At 41.5% G+C, this 20352-nt stretch overlaps 1 protein-coding gene across 4 annotated transcripts in view; it reads left to right on the top strand.

The window, feature by feature from the left end:
* Positions 1–16422, top strand: part of phactr2 (phosphatase and actin regulator 2) — a 56861-nt gene extending 40439 nt beyond the window's left edge. For 2 of the 4 annotated variants that reach the window (XM_021576315.2, XM_021576314.2), the window contains exons 5-13: positions 2757–3011; positions 4155–4683; positions 6054–6235; positions 6643–6799; positions 7140–7195; positions 9506–9567; positions 13377–13514; positions 14207–14283; positions 14447–16422. In XM_021576315.2, coding sequence (XP_021431990.2) covers positions 2757–3011; positions 4155–4683; positions 6054–6235; positions 6643–6799; positions 7140–7195; positions 9506–9567; positions 13377–13514; positions 14207–14283; positions 14447–14462 — 1472 coding nt within the window. In that variant the 3' untranslated portion in view covers positions 14463–16422. The remainder of the gene's footprint in view (positions 1–2756; positions 3012–4154; positions 4684–6053; positions 6236–6642; positions 6800–7139; positions 7196–9505; positions 9568–13376; positions 13515–14206; positions 14284–14446) is intronic. The other 2 variants (XM_021576316.2, XM_021576317.2) reach the window with 2 other exon arrangements.
* Positions 16423–20352: the final 3930 nt, after the last annotated feature.

Below are 20352 nucleotides of genomic sequence, written 5' to 3' on the forward strand. Positions count from 1 at the left end.
CAATGTTCCTAAGCATACTACCAAAGTTGTGGCAAAATGACTTAAGGACAACAAAGGCATGGTATTGGAGTGGCTAATACCATGTCCTGACCTCAATCCTATAGACAATTTGTGGGCAAAACTGAAAAAGCGTGTGCGAGCAAGGAGGCCTACAAACCTGACTCGGTTACATCAGCTCGGTCAGGAGGAATGGGCCAAAATTCACCCAACTTATTGTGGGAAGCTTGTGGAAGGCTACCCAAAATGTTTGACCCAAGTTAAACAATTTAAAGGCAATGCTACCAAATACTAATTGAGTGTATGTAAACTTCTGACCCACTGGGAATGTGATGAAATAAATAAAAGCTGAAATAAATCATTCTCTCTACTATTATTCTGACATGTCACATTCTTAAAATAAAGTGGTGATCCTAACTGACCTAAGACAGGGAATTTTTACAACGATTAAATGTCAGGAATTGTGAAACTGAGTTCAAATGTATTTGTCTAAGGTGTATGTAATCTTCCGACTTCAACTGTATATAGGCGTACAGAGGCCCATTATCAGCAACTGTCACTCCTGTGTTCCAATGGCACTTTGTGTTAGCTAATCCAAGTTTATCATTTTACAAGGTTCATTGATCATTAGATACCACTTTTTGCAATTATGTTAGCACAGCTGCAAACTGTTGTCCTGATTTAAAGAAGCAATATAACTGGCCTTCTTTAGACTAGTTGAGTATCTGCAGCATCACCATTTATGGGTTCGATTACAGGCTCAAAATGGCCAGAAACAAAGATCTTTCTTCTAAAACTCGTCAATCTATTCTCGTTCTGAGAAATGAAGGTTATTTCATGCGAGAAATTGCCATGAAACTGAAGATCTCGTACAACGCTGTGTACTACTCCCTTCATACTCCCTTCACATAACAGCGCAAATGGTCTCTAACCAGAATAGAAAGAGAAGTGTGAGGCCCCGGTGCACAACTGAGCAAGAGTACAAGTACTTTAGTGTCTAGTTTGAGAAACAGACACCTCACAAGTCCGCAACTGGCAGCATCATTAAATAGTAATACCCACAAAACACCAGTCTCAACATCAACAGTGAAGAGGGGACTCCGGGATGCTCTGATCCACCTCTATGCAGACGACACCATTCTGTATACTTCTGGCCCTTCTTTGGACACTGTGTTAACTAACCTCCAGACGAGCTTCAATGCCATACAACTCTCCTTCCGTGGCCTCCAACTGCTCTTGAATGCAGGTAAAACTAAATGCATGCTCTTCAACCGATCGCTGCCCACACCTGCCCGCCGTCCAGCATCACTACTCTGGAAGGTTCAGACTTAATATGTGAACAACTACGAATACCTAGGTGTCTGGTTAGACTGTAAACTCTCCTTCCAGACTCACATTAAGCATCTCCATTCCAAAATGAAATCTAGAATCAGCTTCCTATTTCGCAAAACAAAGCATCCTTCACTCATGCTGCCAAACATACCCTTGTAAATCTGACTATCCTACCAATCCTTGACTTTGGCGATGTCATTTACAAAATAGCCTCCAACACTATACTCAGCAAATTGGATGCAGTCACCAAAGCCCCATATACCACCCACCACTGCGAGCTGTATGCTCTCGTTGGCTGGCCCTCGCTTCATATTAGTTTCCAAACCCACTGGCTCCAGGTCATCTATAAGTCTTTGCTAGGTAAAGCCCTGCCTTATCTCAGCTCACTGGTTACCATAGCAGCACCCACCCGTAGCACGTGCTCCAGCAGGTATATTTCACTGGTCACCCCCAAAGCCAATTCCTCCTTTTGGCCGCCTTTCCTTCCAGTTCTCTGCTGCCAATGACTAGAACGAACTGCAAAAATCCCTGAAGCTGGAGACTCATATCTCCCTCACTAGCTTTAAGCACCAGCTGTCAGAGCAGCTCACAGATCACTGCACCTGGACATAGCCCATCTGTAAATAGCCTATCAAACTACCTCATCCCCATACTGTTATCTATTTCATTTATTTTTGCTCCTGTGCACCCTAGTATCTCTACTTGTACACTCATCTTCTGCACATTTATCACTCCAGTGTTTAATTGCTATATTGTAATTATTTCGCCACTATGGCCTATTTATTGTCTTACCTCTGGTATCCTACCTCATTTGTACACACTGTATGTAGACTTTTTTTTCTACTGTATTATTGACTGTATATTGTGTTTATTCCATGTGTAACTGTGTTGTTGTTTGTGTCGCACTGCTTTGCTTTATCTTGGCCAGGTCGCAGTTGTAAATGAGAACTTGTTCTCAACTATCCTACCTGGTTAAATAAAGGTGAAATAAAATAAATAAAAATACATACATACATACATACATACATTGTATCATACAGGGCGCAACGAGTTTTGATCAGTCATGGAAATAAAAGTGATGAAAAAAGTGTGCTAAAAAGAAGATGGAGAACAAGATACTGGAGTTTTGGTGCTGGTGCAGCCAACTAGTGCTATATTGTCAAAACAATATGATATATCATCTAAAATAATATCCTGATATGTAAATGTATCCATTTTTTTTTTCTTCTCCCAACATCATAATGCACATTAGGTTGGAGGTCAGGTCATGTCTGTTAGACTTCGCTTCCTACCTTAGATATGCACATGATGGAGCCACTTTACGTTCCTGACTTTTACGAGTATTAGCTAGACACATTTTTCTACATGGTCCCACCCTTGTGTTTGTCTCTCCCTGACTCCCTCCCTCTGGGTTTGGTAAATTACAGGAGAGGTTGCTCTGCTCCCCCCTCCTCTACCTCCCTTAGTAAGGAATGAAATCAAAGCTACTCCAAAAGGAAACCAGGCCAGAACGCGGGAGGCTAAAAAACATCCCACCACCGCTCCTCCCAAATCAGCTGGTGGGGCTACAGCAGGGCGCAGGGACGGGACCGCTGGTGTTAAAAAGCTGCCAAAAAGCACAGGCAAGCAAGCTTCCACTCTGCCGCCCAAACAAAACCCTCGAAACAATTACATTGGGAACGGTGAGTATCAGTGGCACTGGTTGATTGGGAGACAGCCCTGTTGGCATGGAGAATGTACCCGTCTTCGCATGTGGAAGGCCTCCCACTGCCCATCAGTGCATCCCTCCTTGTTCCCCTTTAGGATTGAATGGTAGTGTCCATGCTAGAAGGCTAGGGATTTACAGTAGTTGAACGTTTAATTGTTCTTGTTGTGAAACAGGAAGTGAGGAGAGTGTGTACAGAGAGTTGTGTGTACAGAGAGTTGCGTGCAGAGACTTCTCCATTTTCAGACAGCATAGCATTACAATAAGATACGCTGTGTACTGTGTGTCCCATCTTTGTTCCCCTGCCTGCCTGCCTGCCAGCCTCCGAGGGTTTCTGAAAACCCTTGCTTTTTTGTCTTTGGTGCATGACTATTTGGTTCATGGATTGTTTGGTTTCCCAGGGCAATGTGGCCATGTCTCGTGTCTGTGTGTGCGCCAGCGTCCGTGCATGTGACTTGTTTGACCCCACTGGAGTAAACTGCACTACCCAGGAACAATTGTGTTGATTGTAATGGGCATGCCTAACTTGATATTTTATGAGTTTCTTAGAAGAAATGCCAGATTTGGGGCTCTTTCTGTTTCTGTTTAATATCCATTGTTATCCTCTGCCTATAATAATTTTGAGTGCACATTGTTCTCTTGTTGAGTGTCAGTAGTTTATTTGGTTTTGAATAGCTTTTGTATATCTGCCAAATGGCTTATCCACATTACGACCTCTTTCACAGCCACTAATAATATTTGACTTAGACCCTGGCCATGACCCCACTCTATGAAGGTGTCTCAGGGAGAGCTGGGATATGCAAAAAAAGGAAGGCTTATAATACACACTTGAACATGTGTGAAATAGGACAAATATAAGCACCAACCAAATAATAATAATTATTTTACTCTTTTTATTCCGTCACATGACCCCCAACATTCTATAGAAGTAATATATGTTTTTTGTCAGGGACAATGCATCATTACCTGTTCATGTGTGAGACTTAGACAAAAGGCTCATGTTCATCTGTAGTGCCTGGGCAGGTCATTTGACATGAAGGTGCATAAAATGCTACAAGACATTAGACAGTTTTTGCCGTTGTGTTTATCATAAATCTAATGAAGTTTCCTCTCCTCTCAGCCAAATCCTCTCATCCTAAGAAAACTGGAGGCACATCCAAGAGCACGGCCCAGTCCTCATCCTCCTCATCGTCCACACCGCGTACCACAAAGACCTCCAAGGACAGGCCTGCCAACCCAACTGGGACAGAGAAGACAAACAAGCGCGTCCTCCAACTAGTAACTAACCCTTCCAGCTTCTCTGGAGCTCCCAAGGCCTCCCCAGAGACAGTCAACCTTTCTGGGGAGAGACGGGTCCCGGGCACTGGGCATGGGAACCAGGGGTGCAAGGAGGAGCCCTCTTCTGGCCCAGAAGGCAGGCCTGCTGCTCAGGATGACTCTTCTCTGACTGGAATGGATAAAGACAATGCCTCAGGAGCCAGTCCTCAGGACCCTGGGGAGAAGGCCCCTCTGGTCAACAACACCACTGAGGACACTTTCTTCACCGAGTCTCATAGCGAGAGCTCCAAGGAGGAATCCCTGGGGACTGGGGAAGATGGAGGTGGGCAACAGTCGGGGGACGCAGACCATGAGTTAGAGAAACGTCAGTGGTATGTATCGATACTGCAACACTGATCTATAGGCTTCTAGTGCAGAAAAACCCTATGGGAAGACCTGGGTCAAACACACTTTCAAGTATTTAAGATATGTGAGGTACACTTAATGTAGCTTGAATTCTGCACTTTTGGGACTGTTCCGTTGAACCAGACCAATTAAATTAAATAAGTATTTGAAAATAATTGAGTTATATATTTGACCCAGGTTGAAATTAAACGTCTCCTCCAAACTGAAGAAAATAAAATGTCGTCTTAAATCATAATTGCTGTCATGAAACTTTAGAATGAAATCTGGTGGCATTGGAGGGAAAGCTCTTTACCGCAATCATGATTCCCAAAATAGTACAGTATGCTTTAGAAAACTCCATTGAATACATGGTGTAATTCTTGCTGCATGTGTAGTGTAAATCAATATGAAAAGTTTCAAGTGTTATTACATGATGTGGCAATGTTGTTCGTCATTCTCAGTGTTTTGCAGCTTGAGATGGTTAGTGTTGGGAGTCACACAGTACTGCAGAAAATGGCACAGCAGTGTGAAAAGCTATCCTGTGTGGAAACATAATTATGATAGGTTTTGCTTTACTGGATTATTTCCCACTGGTATTGCACTTGGTCATGTGTTTAACAGTAAGGTAATCACAAAGGTCAAAGTCTATAAATGTACAATACTCTACCTTATAGCCACTACCACCTCACAGTATGCATTCTAAAAGCTGTTGTGCTTAGTTTTCAACCTTCACATTTTACTATGTGCTGTATTCTTAGATGGCTCCTCATTGCCGATGTACTGTTCTGATGATGAACGGCACCACAGCTTGAGTTCAAAGCCCAGAAAATGCTGTTAAAATTTTAGCAGCATTAGCAGCCTAGTTTACCATTTACCGCTACCTGGATTCAGTATTGTCATAATTCATAATGGCTGCTGTGTAATAGGGAGTAACCTATTTAGCCCTCTATTTAAACATTTGGTGTTGTGGCAAATGGTTGTCTCTCTCTCACACACACACATCTGAGTCAGCATAGATGTCATAAATGGCCTTCATAGCCCTGAGCTGAACTGGTTTAACTTGAATTGGGACAGTAAGTCACAGAGCTCTGTCTGTGTTATAGGCCTTAAACCATTTGGAAAGATGATCATGTTCACATGACTTGCATGATACCAGATTCATGAGGAAAAGACTGTTGGGAAAGAAAAGGCCCGTTTTCACCTATGTTTTTGGTCTACATACCCTTCATTAGAGTTTATATATCGACATTTTCCATTATGCAACAAGGAAAACAATGGACATGATAAATAAATCAGAAGACAAGATAAATCAATTGGGTAAGAATGGTTTATCAGGGTTTTGGTGATGTGACTCCAGGCCTACCAATGGGATTGGAGAGAAGAAGCTCCACAGTGTTAACCTGGAGAGCCCAGAGGTTACAGTCATCCCAGACAGCACTACGGAGTCTGACTACCAGTCCACAGTCAGCGACTCCGACTCAGATGGGCCCATCCTCTACCGAGACGAAGACGAGGATGAGGAAGACGAGTATACCACAAGTAAGGAATCCGTCGCAGATATAGAAGCTTAAAGCTCATTGTATTCTAGCCTTTTTAGTCAGTCAGCATGTGTTAAATGTCTGTCTGTCCAGCCTTTGCAACAAATTAGTCCGTAGCCACTCGTGCACTAGAAACAAGGACTAGAAACAAGAACAAAAAAAAGGACTAGAAACAATGAGAACAACCTTGATAACAATCTCATTAATTGTGTTTCCACACTCTTTATTGGTGGTTTTATATGTACTTTTTGACTTATATTTTATATTGACTGCACAGCACACATTCCTATAAAGCCATACTCTTGTACTCTGACTCAGCCCATTTTAATACTCTCTGGGGGCAGCCTGCATGGCATTGGCTGGGGGAAGGGGCTAGCTAGATTTTCATGTTTATTATTGTTTATTCAGGCTCCCTAGCCAGTAAGATCCGCCGCAGGGACACCCTGGCCATCAAACTGGGCAACCGGCCCAGCAAGAGAGAGCTGGAGGAGAAGAACATCCTGCCTCGCACCTCTGAGACTGAGAGGCAGGAACTCCGGCAACAGATTCACTCCAAGCTAGTGAGGTACAGAGTACACCCATGGAGTCACACAAACTTCTGAAGAAGGAAAAAGTTTTATTTCTACAATTTCCAAAAGATAACCAAACAAAAACGGATTTACTTTTTACAACACGTGTTTGTGCATAAGTAGCACAATTTCGAACTTATTTGTTTTTATTTTGATTGTATTTAATCTGAAATAACTGTTCTGGTGTGAGATTTCCGAAAACTTGGTAGCATTAAAATCGTCTTTCATCCAAGGGACTTAAGATGATCTTAGTGCTACAAAGCTTTTGGGGAACTCACCCCTGTTCCCAAATCACTGAGGTATCGTCTCGTTTCATTCTCCCTCTGTCCCTCACAGACGACTTAGTCAGAGGCCCAGCACTGAGGAACTGGAGCAGAGGAACATTCTGAAACGTGAGTGACGACAGACAGATGCCACCACAGACAGACAGCACCACATTGGCCCCAGTCAGACAACCCCTTAGTACTGTACAAGACATTTCCCCCACACACGGTCTGTTTGTCTTCTGGCTTTGGTCATGTGTGTTTTTCAGATTATTTACTGAACAAAAAATATATATATATATATATAAATATAAACAGTCAAATCTTTTAAATTGTTACTTGAGTTACAGTTCATATAAGAAAATCAGTCAATTTAAATTTAAAAAATTAAGCCCTAATCTATGGATTTCACATGACTTGGAATACAGGTATACATCGGTTGGTCACCGATACCTTTAAAAAAACAGATAGGGGTGTGGATCAGAAAACTAGTCAGTATCTGGTGTGAGCATAATTTGCCTCATGCAGTGCGACAGATCTCCTTCGCATAGTTGATCAGGCTGTTGATTGTGGGCTGTGGAATGTTGTCCCACTCCTCTTCAATGGCTGTGCGAAGTTGCTGGATATTGGCAGGAACTGGAATACGCTGACGTACACGTCGATCCAGAGCATCCCAAACATGCTCAATGGGTGACATGTCTGGTGAGTATGCAGGCCATGGAAGAACTGGGACATTTTCAGCTTCCAGTAATTGTGTACAGATCCTTGTGACATGGGGCCGTGGATTATAATGCTGAAACATGAGGTGATGGTGGCGGATGAATGGCACGATAATGGACTTCCAGGATCTCGTCACGGTATCTCTGTGCATTCAAATTTCCATCGATTTAAAATGTAATTGTGTTTGTTGTCTGTAGTTTATGCCTACCCATACCATACACCCACCGCCACCATGGGCCATTTTTTCAAAACGTTGACATTAGCAAACCACTCGCCTACAAGACGCCATACGATTCTCTAAAACAATGTTGGAGGCAGCTTATGGTAGAGAAATTAACATTCAATTATCTGGCAACAGCTCTGGTGGACATTCCTGCAGTCAGCATGCAAATTGCACACTCCTTCAAAACTTGAGACATCTGTGGCATTGTGTAGTGTGACAAAGGTGCATATTTTAGAGTGGCCTTTTATTGTCCCCAGCACAAGGTGCACCGGTGTCATGATCATGCTGTTTAATCAGATTCTTGGATTATCTTGGCAGAGACCAACACTTTATATGTTGCGTTTATTTTTGTTCAGTGTAGATAGTTCAGTTCCACATGACCTAAACAGCTGATGACTTTATCCCATTCAGTCAAAGGTTGATGCTAGACCAGTTACGTTTTCATAAGGAGACGGTGTATGTGAATAAATTAGCCCCGCTGGAATCCAAGACAAAGGTGAAGTTGTTCTCCTGGCTTGGACAGCTGTGCATCAAGGTCTAATGGTGCATTGATGTGGGGGGAGGCCAGTTATTGACTGATGGCTCAGCTACTTGCCCAGTTTATTGGTTAGTAAATCAATTTTGTGAAACACATTACACTAGATTGAGCATGACCAGTGAACATTAACATTTTTAAGAGGATAACATCTTGAGCTCTTATCGTGCCAGACAATGTTTTACATTTTTGGGTCAGAGAAGGTCAGGATAAAAGTCAATAGGAATGTGTTATTTATGTTTACCTGGTCATTCTCTAGAAGCTCATCTCCTAGAAGCTAACTTTGTTCTAAGCAAATCAAACTTAATCTAAAGTGCATCGGAACACACTTTACAGAAAAATCTAAGGGCTACCATTTTGATCAACAGGCTTAAAACATGTTCCTGAAATACAGTCAATGCTCACGTGGAGACTTCCTGTCTATTAAACAGGAAGCAGTGAAAGAAGGGGCCATTTTGTTGTTGTAATCTTGCTGGGGTGTTTACTGCATTATTTATGAGATCTTTGTGGTGGAATCATAATGCATGAGGCCAAGAGGGAGAGGGCAGTTAACTGACTGTTGCCTTATTGAAAGCAGATGGCAAAGGTTGCATGCCTCCCAGGGACTCTATGCACATCTGTCACACACTCAACAACTACCTGTTGAAGAATATAACACAGGTCTACACTGTGCTCTGGTTTAAAGAGTTGACTCTATGTATGGTTAAGAAAATACGACACAAAATCAAAGTTTGTCAGATGTTTTCAGACCTAAAAAGCAGACTGTTGAGATAAGTCCATGTTCCAGGCCATCTGTTTTTGTAGATGCAGCCATATGGCACGTTCCAAAATCAATGGGAAAGATAAGCACTGTATCATTTCCAGACTTTCCATTAACCACATTGCTTAATTAATAATCACTATATTGGGCAGTGAAGTACCACCTTAGCCTACTTACAACTTCTTTTTCATTTCACTGCAGAGACTAATGAAGCTGATAAACATGAAGCCATACAAGAGATTAAAAGGAGACTCTCCCGAAAGGTACTGTCATTTATACTTTATTTAGGCACGCCAGTACTAGGCTTGCTAAATGTCTGCATCTCATTAGACATAAAATTCATGTAATGACTCGTGTTGATAAAGTGCATTCGGAAAGTATTCAGGCCCATTGATTTTTTCCCCTCATTTTGTTACGTTACAGCCTTATTCTAAAATGTATTAAATTGATTTTTTTTGCTCCTCATCAATCTACAAACAATAACCCATAATGACAAAGACAACAATGTTTGACATTTTTGCACATTAATAAATAATAATAATGAAATGTCACATTTACAAAAGTATTCAGACCCTTTACTCAGTACTTTTTTGAAGCACCTTTGGCAGCGATTACAGCCTCGAGTCTTCATGGGTATGACGCTACAAGCTTAGCACACCTGTATTTGGGGAGTTTCTCCCATTCTTCACTGCAGATCCTCTCAAGCTCTGTCAGGTTGGATGGGGAGTGGCGCTGCACAGCTATTTTCAGGTCTCTCCAGAGATGTTCGGGCTCTGGCTGAGCCACTCAAGGACATTCAGAGACTTGTCCCGAAGCCACTCCTGCGTTGTCTTGGCTGTGTGCTTAGGGTCGTTGTCCTGTTGGAAGGTGAACCTTGGCCCATGTCTGAGGTCCTGAGCACTCTGGAGCAGGTTTTCATCAAGGGTCTCTCTGTACTTTGCTCCGTTAATCTTTCCATCTATCCTGACTAGTCTCCTAGTCCCTGCCGCTGAAAAACATCCCCACAGCATGATGCTGCCACCACCATGCTTCACCGTAGGGATGGTTCTAGGTCTCCTCCAGGCATGACACTTGGCATTCAGGCCAAAGAGTTCAATCTTGGTTTCATCAAACTAGAGAATCTTGTTTCTCATGGTCTGAGAGTCTTTAGGTGACTTTTGGCAAACTCCAAGCGGGCAGTCATGCACTTTTTACTGAGGAGTGGCTTCCGCTTGGCCACACTACCATAAAGGCCTGATTGGTAGAGTGCTGCAGAGATGGTTGTCCTTCTGGAAGATTCTCTAATCTTCACAGAGGAACTCTGAAGCAATGTCAGAGTGACCATTGGGTTCTTGGTCAACTCCCTGACCAAGGCTCTTCTCCTCCGATTGCTCAGTTTGGCCGGGCGGCCAGCTCTAGGAAGAGTCTTGTTGGTGGCAAACTTCTTCCATTTACGAATTATGGACGCCATTGTGTTCTTGGGGACCCAATTGTTTTGGTACCCTTCCCCAGATCTGTGCTTCGACACAATCCTGTCTCGGAGCTCTACAGACAATTCCTTCAACCTCATGGCTTGGTTTTTGCTTTGACATGAACTGCCAACTGTGGGACCTTTTATACACAGTTGAAGTCGGAAGTTTACATGCACCTGAGCCAAATACATTTGAACTCAGGTTTTTAAATTCCTGACATTTTAATCCTAGTAAAAATTCCCTGTCTTAGGTCAGTTAGGATCACCACTTTATTTTAAGAATGTGAAATGTCAGAATAATAGTAGAGAGAATGATTTATGTCAGCATTTATTTATTTCATCACATTCCCAGTGGGTCAGAAGTTTACACACACTCAATTAGTATTTGGTAGCATTGCCTTTAACTTGAGTCAAACTTTTCAGGTAGCCTTCCACAAGCTTCCCACAATAAGTTGGGTGAATTTTGGCCCATTCCTCCTGACAGAGCTGGTGTAACTGAGTCAGGTTTGTAGGCCTTCTTGCTCGCACATGCTTTTTCAGTTCTGCTCACAAATTGTCTATAGGCTTTGTGATGGCCACTCCAATACCTTGACTTTGTTGTCCTTAAGCCATTTTGCCTTTGGAAGTATGCTTGGGGTCATTGTCCATTTGGAAGACCCATTTGCTACCAAGCTTTAACTTCCTGACTGATGTCTTGAGATGTTGCTTTAATATATCCACATAATTTTCTATTTTGTGAAGTGCACCAGTCCCTCCTGCAGCAAAGCACCCCCACAACATGATGCTGCCACCCCTGTGCTTCACAGTTGAGATGATGTTCTTCGGCTTGCAAGCCTCCCCCTTTTTCCTCCAAACATAACGATGGTCATTAAGGCCAAATAGTTATATTTTTGTTTCATCAGACAGGAGGACATTTTTCCAAAAAGTACCATCTTTGTCCCCATGTGCAGTTGCAAACCGTAGTCTGGCTTTTTTATGTCAGTTTTGGAGCAGTGGCTTCTTCCATGCTGAGCGGCCTTTCAGGTTATGTCGATATAGGACTCTTTCACTGTGGATATAGATACTTTTGTACCGGTTTCCTCCAGCATCTTCACAAGGTCCGTTGCTGCTGTTCTGGGATTGATTTTCACTTTTCACACCAAAGTACGTTCATCTCTTGGAGACAGAACGCGTCTCCTTCCTGAGCTGTATGATGGCTGCGTGGTCCCATGGTGTTTATACTTGCGTACTGTTGTTTGTACAGATGAACGTGGTAACTTCAGGCGTTTGTAAATTGCTCCCAAAGATGAACCCGATTTGTGGAGGTCTACAGTTTTTTTTTCTGAGGTCTTAGCTGATTTCTTTTTGATTTCCCCATGATGTCAAGCAAAGAGGCACTGAGTTTGAAGGTAGGCCTTGAAGTACATCCACAAGTACACCTCCAATTCACTCAAATGATGCCAATTAGCCTATCAGAAGCTTCTAAAGCCATGACATCATTCTCTGGAATTTACCAAGCTGTTTTAAAGGCACAGTCAACTTAGTGTATGTTAACTTCTGACCCACTGGAATTGTGATACAGTGAAATAATCTGTCTATAAACAATTGTTGGAAAAACTACTTGTCATACACAAAGTAGATGTCCTAACCGACTTGCCAAAACTATAGTTTGTTAACAAGAAATTTGTGGAGTGGTTGAAAAACGAGTTTTAATGTCTGTAAACTTCCAACTTCAACTGTTGACAGGTGTGTGCCTTTCCAAATTATGTCCAATTAATTGAATTTACCACATCTCAAGGATGATCAATGGAAACAGGATGCACCTGAGCTCAATTTCGAGTCGCAGAGCAAAGGGTCTGAATATTTTTGAAAGTAAGGTATTTCTGTTTATTAGTTTTTATAAATGTGCAAACATTTCTAAAAACATGTTTTCACTTTGTCATTATAAGGTATTGTGTGTAGATTGGTGGGGGAATGAATTAATCAATTGTAGAACAAGGCTGTAATGTAACAAAATGTGGAAAAAGTCAATGAGTGAGTACTTTCTGAATGCACTGTATATTTGGTACACAGATCCATCTGGTGGACACAGTTGGAACTGAAATAACTGGAACCAAACACATGTCAAACTCATGTAGACTGAATATATGGACTGAACTCAATATAATGAATTACCAAACAATGTCTTGATTTCTGAATTACCAAACACATGTCTAACTCATTTGTTCCTTGTCAGTTAGTTTACTTTTTTTTTTTTTACAAAAAATTGTACAAATGTGTAAAAAAAATTAAATTCAGTAATCGTATGACTCAGTTGCCACAGTGCATACGGTAGGGCATTCCAACTCCGTGTGAGCAGCATGCCTCAAAGTGTAGCATCAGGCTTGAAATTCCCCAGATTGCTCAACCCCAGTGGTGGTAGGGAGGGAAGAGGGGATTGGCCAGTGTTAGGCCAACGAGGCTTGACCTCAGCTATATTGAGAACCGGAGTCTAGTTCCAACACTGTGCTCCCCGTATGGCACCATTGAAGGAGTTCAACTTTTCCCACAACTCTCAACCCATCTTCTCACAGGCCCCAAATGTTTTATCTACAAGTCCCAATTTACAGTTGTCAATCACTGGTTACTTGTGCGTGTGTGTAGCTGAGTGTGAGGCCCACAGTAGCAGAGCTGGTGGCTCGGCGGATTCTGCGCTTCAATGAGTATGTGGAGTGCACAGATGCTAAGGACTATGACCGGCGTGCAGACAAACCCTGGACCAGGCTCACTCCAGCTGACAAAGTGGGTCCCAGACTCCTACTGTATGATTTTATTGCAAGAGAACCTAAAATACATGACATTCATAATGTGATGAAATACTTGGAATAAGACAGGTTATAAAAAGGTGTCATTAAAAAACGTTTTGTTAGAATTGTATTCCTCATGCATACCACATACTGGCCAGCAACTGAACCATACAGTAAATACATTACTCACAAACAATAATAAAGATTTATCATTTAAAGCGGCAATATGTAACTTTTTGGGCAACCTGACCAAATTCACATAGAAGTGTGAGTTATAGATATGTCATTCTCATTGAAAGTGATGTTCTATGTGCACTATTTCTATGTGCACTGTTTCCCATTCTTAAGTTTTGATTTTGCACCTTTAACTTTCAGTTTTGTACACTAGCTTCAAACAGCTGAAAATACAATATTTTGGGTTATTGAAAATATATTTCACAGTGGTTTAGATGGTACAATGATTCTCTACACTATGCATTTCTTGTTTTGTCACAAACTGAAGTTAGGCAAATTATTCTAATTTTAGCAACCAGGAAATGGTGGAGCGATTTCTGCATATTGCATCTTTAATCTTCAGTTATATGAAACATGTTTACCTGTCTGAAAGTATTGAAGTTCTGACTTTTCTTTTTTTTTTTTCTTCTTTGTAAATGAAGACTTTGATCTTGAATGTTTATATTCCCTCAGGCTGCTATCCGTAAAGAACTGAATGAGTTCAAAAGCAAAGAGATGGAAGTTCATGAAGAGAGCAAGCAATTCACCAGGTAATGACAACTTTGACCTTATTGACCCCCAGCCATTATACTACATTATGTTATGAGTCACACAAGATAATAAACTGCTGATTGATTTAGTCCTAGTATGCAGTGTACTATAATAGGTAGACTGCCGTTCTGAACAGCATCTGTTTTCCCTGTGCCTTGGCAGGTTCCATCGACCCTGAGGTGTCTATTTCTTCAATGGGGGTCCTGGTCAGCTGCCGGCCCTGCCTGAGGGCTCTTTCTTCCAGCTGCCCTGTGTCCCGCTGTGGGCTTCACCGAAGCCTGGAGCCTAGATGCCCCTAGGCACGGACACATGGACAATGTCCCCTGGGGCAAACTTGTCTCCAGCCTTAGAGATCAATGACATTGGGCCACACCTGGTTACACAGACCAGACTGAGCTTTAGTGTTGTGTGGAAAGATACAGAGAGAGAGAGGGAGACCAATATCCATCCAGAGAATGTGAATGGGCCGAGCCCATGCCCATTCACCGTCTTTGCACACCATGAAGAAACAAAACTGTTGCACTTTGTAACACAGCGCTGATTGAATTACCCACATACTGTACCTGTTGGCTTCCCCTAACGCCCCCTAACAAACTTTGACCAAGTCCCTGTGGAAGGGAAATGGTTTTGCAACTATGGCGATGTTGTAGGTTAGGCAAGTCCAGCCAAGGGTAACGGTAATCAAATCAATTCAGCTTAAACGGTGCAATTAAATGCTTACTTGCGAGCTTCCTCTACAGTGCAATGAAAAATATAAACAAATAAAAAAATGAAACACATATTCATAAGCTTAACGTAATGTAAGTGCATGGAAAGGAGTGTTGAAGGAAGAATGGTCACTTTTACTGCCATGTGCTTTTGATGGTGGAAATAAAGGTGTTTTAGGTCTTGTTTTAAGAGGTGGTTGTTCATGCTGATCTTAAAGTGGCTGGGACTACATGAATTGTGCCTAGAAACTAAGCATTATGTATCATTACTATATGTGTCATGCTTTTTGGAACTGTAAGTTACCATTATTGAGCATATCTTTATGAGGACAGAGCAGAGTGGACCCTTTTGATTGGTGTAGGCGATCCTTTGCAAATACCCCTCTGTCTGCAAGTCATCCAGTGAGTTTCCAAATTTAGAACAAGTTCAGACAAAATTGGTCTGCTTTTGATTGGTTGAGCTGTTCGTAATGGATGGTCTGTGTAGTTTGAAAGGATGTGGTAAATGTTAGCATTTTACAGACCGAGATAAATCCATCAGGAGCTTTATTCCTGGTCATAAAATGTCCAAAATGTATTTTGTAAAGCATTTCTTTTACATTTCTGTGATCAGGTACACCAATCCATCAGAATGTATATTAATTTCAGACTGCTAAGGGCAGGTGTAGAATATTGGAGGAGAACCACAGTATTCATGTCCATTTCTTTCTCATTCTATAGATTTTCTGTAAGAAAATGTATATCTGATGCATGATCACAACTTTACTGCCAATTACCTGATAGATTTTTACATTGATGTGATGAAGAGGACAATTTTCGTAGTTTATTTTTAAACCCACCCCAATCTCGATTGATGGCGCTATGTGCTGTTCATATGTGAGTACTGTATCTTTGAATTATGTCATGTACATAATAGTAATGTATATGCAGTTATTGTCACTCCCATATTTATCATGCATATAGGTCTATACGTGCATCATATGCCTCTAAATGTCTTTATTTTTCAGTTGTTGATCACATAACTAGATACCATTTCTGCGAAACATCAACGGTGTATGCTCAGGAGGAAGATGCCATAACCCTTCAGTATTAGCTACATAGACTGAAAGTGACCCCATGGCCACTGAATTGGTGTCACATGTTGACTTAGACATCCATTAGGATGTCATATATATTGATGAAAATACACACTGAATGTCTCACCGTCATTGTGTGTTGGTTTGTATGAGATTCCTTTTTTTCGTACTGCTTCTGTGATCATTGTGCAGAATGGCTTTAAAGTGGCCAGGATCCAAATGTTTTCGAAGTGTGTTTGTGTTGAAAATCATCTGTGCAGTGGAAAGTAATGTGTCTGCCTGGCCTGAGCCCGCCGTGCAGTCAACTGTGAAGCCATTGAGTGGGTCAATTAAAAGCTGAGCAGGAGGGGGTGCACTCGTTCTCAGTGGCATATTGTCTGTCTGTCTGGTCCTTGGCCATTGATTCCAGTTGAGAAGGGATAGTCCAAAGCACCTCTGTGGATCTAGGCAGCATCAAGTGCCAAAAGTAAAAAGTTCAGTCTCTTAGAAGGGTCAAACTTACAGGCAGGACTGCACACTTGACCAAAGACCACACGTCTCTCAAGTACTATTCTTTGTCATATTTTGAAGCAGTGTATCTCTGTGCTGGAAATGTATGTAGCTAATATGTGTGTGGAAGATACTTTATGTGAATGTCTATTGGAGTGGAATGGGTTACTTTTGAGCCGTTTGTTTGACACCTGCTAAACTCACACAGATGGTTTAAAAGTTGCTTAAGACATTTAACATTTTACTAGAAGTAAGACCGATGCAGCATGTCAATTTGTATCACTTTCCGTTGGGTTACGTCAACACAACTCACATGGATGGGGGTTTATTGGTTTCAGTGTGTAGGTTAATGTAGGAGTTGCAGTCAAACCGACATTGCTTGTCAGTGGAGGCTGCTGAGGGGAGAACGGCTCATAATAATGGCAGGAACGGAGGGAATGGAATGGCATCAAACACCTAAAAACCATGTGTTTGATGTACTTGATACCATTCCTGATTTCGCTCCCGTCATTACCTTGTGGTGCCACCAACCTCCTACTTACATTTGTGCACATATTTGTGACATTGGCAATTGGTTTCACAGGCTCAGCAATATGACATGACATCGTCATCGGTATACAGTGAGGCGACTTCATGTTTACAGCCATGAACAACAACGGAATGTGTGAGCTTGTTTTGCACAGCCGGGGGACACCGAACCATGTAACCAAAGGCAGAGTTTGCTGTTGCAATCAATTGCTGTAGAGTCGGGGGCGGCAAATGTGGGTCACTAACTAAAACACGACAGGACTAATTGTCAGACAGATCAAAAAAGCAAGACTTATTTCACAGACAGCACCATGACACTTCCATTTGTCTCTGATTCAAATGGCTATTAACGTTTGTTAATCTGAAGTGCTAACTCCGCCCACCCGGGCAACAGCCAGCTTGCAAAACAAGCTCGCTCGATTTCAAATCTGCCAACGTTGCTTCTTTTGGCTGTTTCCAAATTGTGCCCTCCTTTGCGGCATGCCTACAATGGGAAGAGCCAATAGTAGTAATAATAATACATGGGACTTATATAGCTCTTTACAATTGTAGAAACTTAAACAATGCCAGACTAACAACAGGAAGAAACATGAAACAAAAAGAAGGGGGTAGGGCTTGAAGGTAGGAAAATAATGGGGCGGCTAAAGTAGATTGATCAGTCACTAGCCCTGTTTATACCTGGTGCTAACATGTGTCCTTTGTCCTAATCTTGTCTACATTCTGATTGTGCCCGTATATTTAGACAGGTGTAGACAATTTAAAATACTTATTGTGATCGGATCTTATAAGTGTAAACTGACATGATTAGCACAATATCTGGATGAAGGACACATGTAAGAACTAGGTATAAACAGGGCAAGTGATGAGTATATTTTGGGGATCTCGTCCTTTGAAAAGGCAGACTTGGCAGTGGCAGACTAGTTATTGACATCTTTAAGCATCAAGTTGCCTAGTTATTAAAGGTAAAAAAAAATAGAGAGAAAGTTGCCCCTTTGTGTGGGATGATGTCATACTGATGAGTAAGTATGCTGTAATCAATGGAGCAGTCTAGCCAGTAAGGGACAGAACATTCATATTGTACACCCTCACCTTGAAAGAGTGAAACTCTTTCTAATAACTCTCCCATCAAATATGTTTTGATCAAAACCACTTAATAGCCTTTATTGTCCGAGGCGCCACTTCCACATTGTACACCCTCACCTTGAAATATTTAAACTCTTTTCTACTAAGTCTCCTATCAAATCTGTTTTGATCAAAACAGCGTAGCGCCAGGCCTGTAATAGAAGATTTAAAGGATATTTACAGTGTTTTTCTCGCGTCTTGTTTACTCCCCTGCTCCTGAAATGTCCGCAATTTGTTCGGGTAGAGATCAAGTGAAATGAAATACTTTAAAAAATGGTGTCCTGGCTTGATAATTTGATGTATTGTAAGAATTATTACACAACTATAGAAAGTTTTAATTTACCACCTAGACTATGCATTGACCTTGACGTTGTTTAGTGTTTCGTGGTCATTTAACGCTCTTCTAATCATATCTGGAACACAGTGTAGCTACTCAGGTTTTACAGAAATCCTGGTTGGAGTATTCCGGATTTTCTGGTATACAGTCCACATACGTTGACTAATAGTTATACAAATGCAATGCGGCCCACTCTAATTGAAGTTGATGAAGATAGGCGATACATCCATGTTTCAATTCTCTCAAGGGTTAAAAATCCTTTAACCTGTCTCCTCCCCTTCATCTACACTAATTTAATTGGATTTAACAAATTACATCAATAAGGGATTATAGCTTTCACATGGTCAGTCTATGTCACGGAAAGAGCAGGTGTTCCTAATGTTTTGGACAATCAGTGTACACACACCAATGTATGACAAATCCCTCAGGACTGCCATGAAAATAATTTCTGTGCTTTCCAATGGACCTTTTAATTTAGTGAACGACTGCAATGAAGCGAAATGAATCAAATGGAAAAATACATATTTTAAGGAGAAATTAAAATCAAAATACTTGAATATTAATATATGTTGTTGGTAGCAATGTCATTTCAGACTAGGATAGTTGAACCTATTATAAGGGTTGTGATATACTGCTCTGAGCAGGTTGCAAATGACTTTCACGATAAATCAAGTATTGTTCCCCTACTAAATACCACTATACAAGTTTAAGTTACTGTATTGTGGCAGGTAAATGCTTTTTAAAGGTTGCTAAATGAACCACATGTCCTCTTTGTGCTCCTCGCAGACTGCATGTCACTTTAATTGGTCACAGACTGATACCAACGTACATTAAAGGATAAATTGATAACCCAATTTTTCACAGCTCATCTGCCATAACAGCCTGCCAGCTATCTGCAGAGGCTTCGGCGGCATGCGTGTAATGTAAGTGCCTCTGTGAACGGGTTAAGGGAAGCGGCTCATCCTAGCTAAGGCTCTGACTAAATGATGACACGTTTGCTCAATCTGCCCTCAGTCTGTCTTGTAGATGTCATGCACCTGGAAAATGTGATTTCACTAGCAGGATGACTTTCCCCATCTGGTACACTGCCTAGGTTTGTATTCCATATTGATCTATAAATATTTCACAAAAGGCAGTGTTCAATCCGTTTTTCTCCCAGATGGATGTTCCTCTTTGTGAACCTGGGATTTATCCATTTGAATGTTTTCTATTACTTCCTAATGAGTTTAGAGAACAGGGAGATACAGTGGGATTAAAGTGCTTCTTGTGTCGCTCTGAATCCACGATGTGGCAGAGGTTGAAAAGCCTTAACACATACGTTTTCTCAACAACAGGTCAATAATATCAAAGGCTGCACTGAAATCAAACAGTACAGCTCCCTAAATCTTCTTATCAATTTCTTTCAAGCAATCATCGGTCATGTATGTCATTGAGGAACATAAGCATGCTGAAAGTCTGTTAATTTAATGACAGAGAAATAGCATTGTATTTGTTCAATAGGAAAAAAATGTCAACAGTTTGCTAAGAGCTGGCAGCAAGCTGATAGGTCTGCTGTTAGAACCAGTAAAGGCCGCTTCTTGGGTAGCGGAATGACTTTGGCTTCTCTCCAGCCCTGAGGACAAAGACTTTCCTCTAGGCTCAGATTAAAGATAATTATGACAGATAGGAGTGGCTATAGTGTCAGCTACTATCCACAGTAGCTGTCCATCTAAGTGATCAATACATGTGCAAGATCTTGTTCCTGTAATGTTTGTAAACACCCTGGTAGGTTGGTTATTACCCTGAATCAAATTACAGGCACTTGATTAC

Source organism: Oncorhynchus mykiss, chromosome 20, assembly GCF_013265735.2.
Source record: "Oncorhynchus mykiss isolate Arlee chromosome 20, USDA_OmykA_1.1, whole genome shotgun sequence".
Taxonomy (NCBI): Eukaryota; Metazoa; Chordata; class Actinopteri; order Salmoniformes; family Salmonidae; genus Oncorhynchus; species Oncorhynchus mykiss.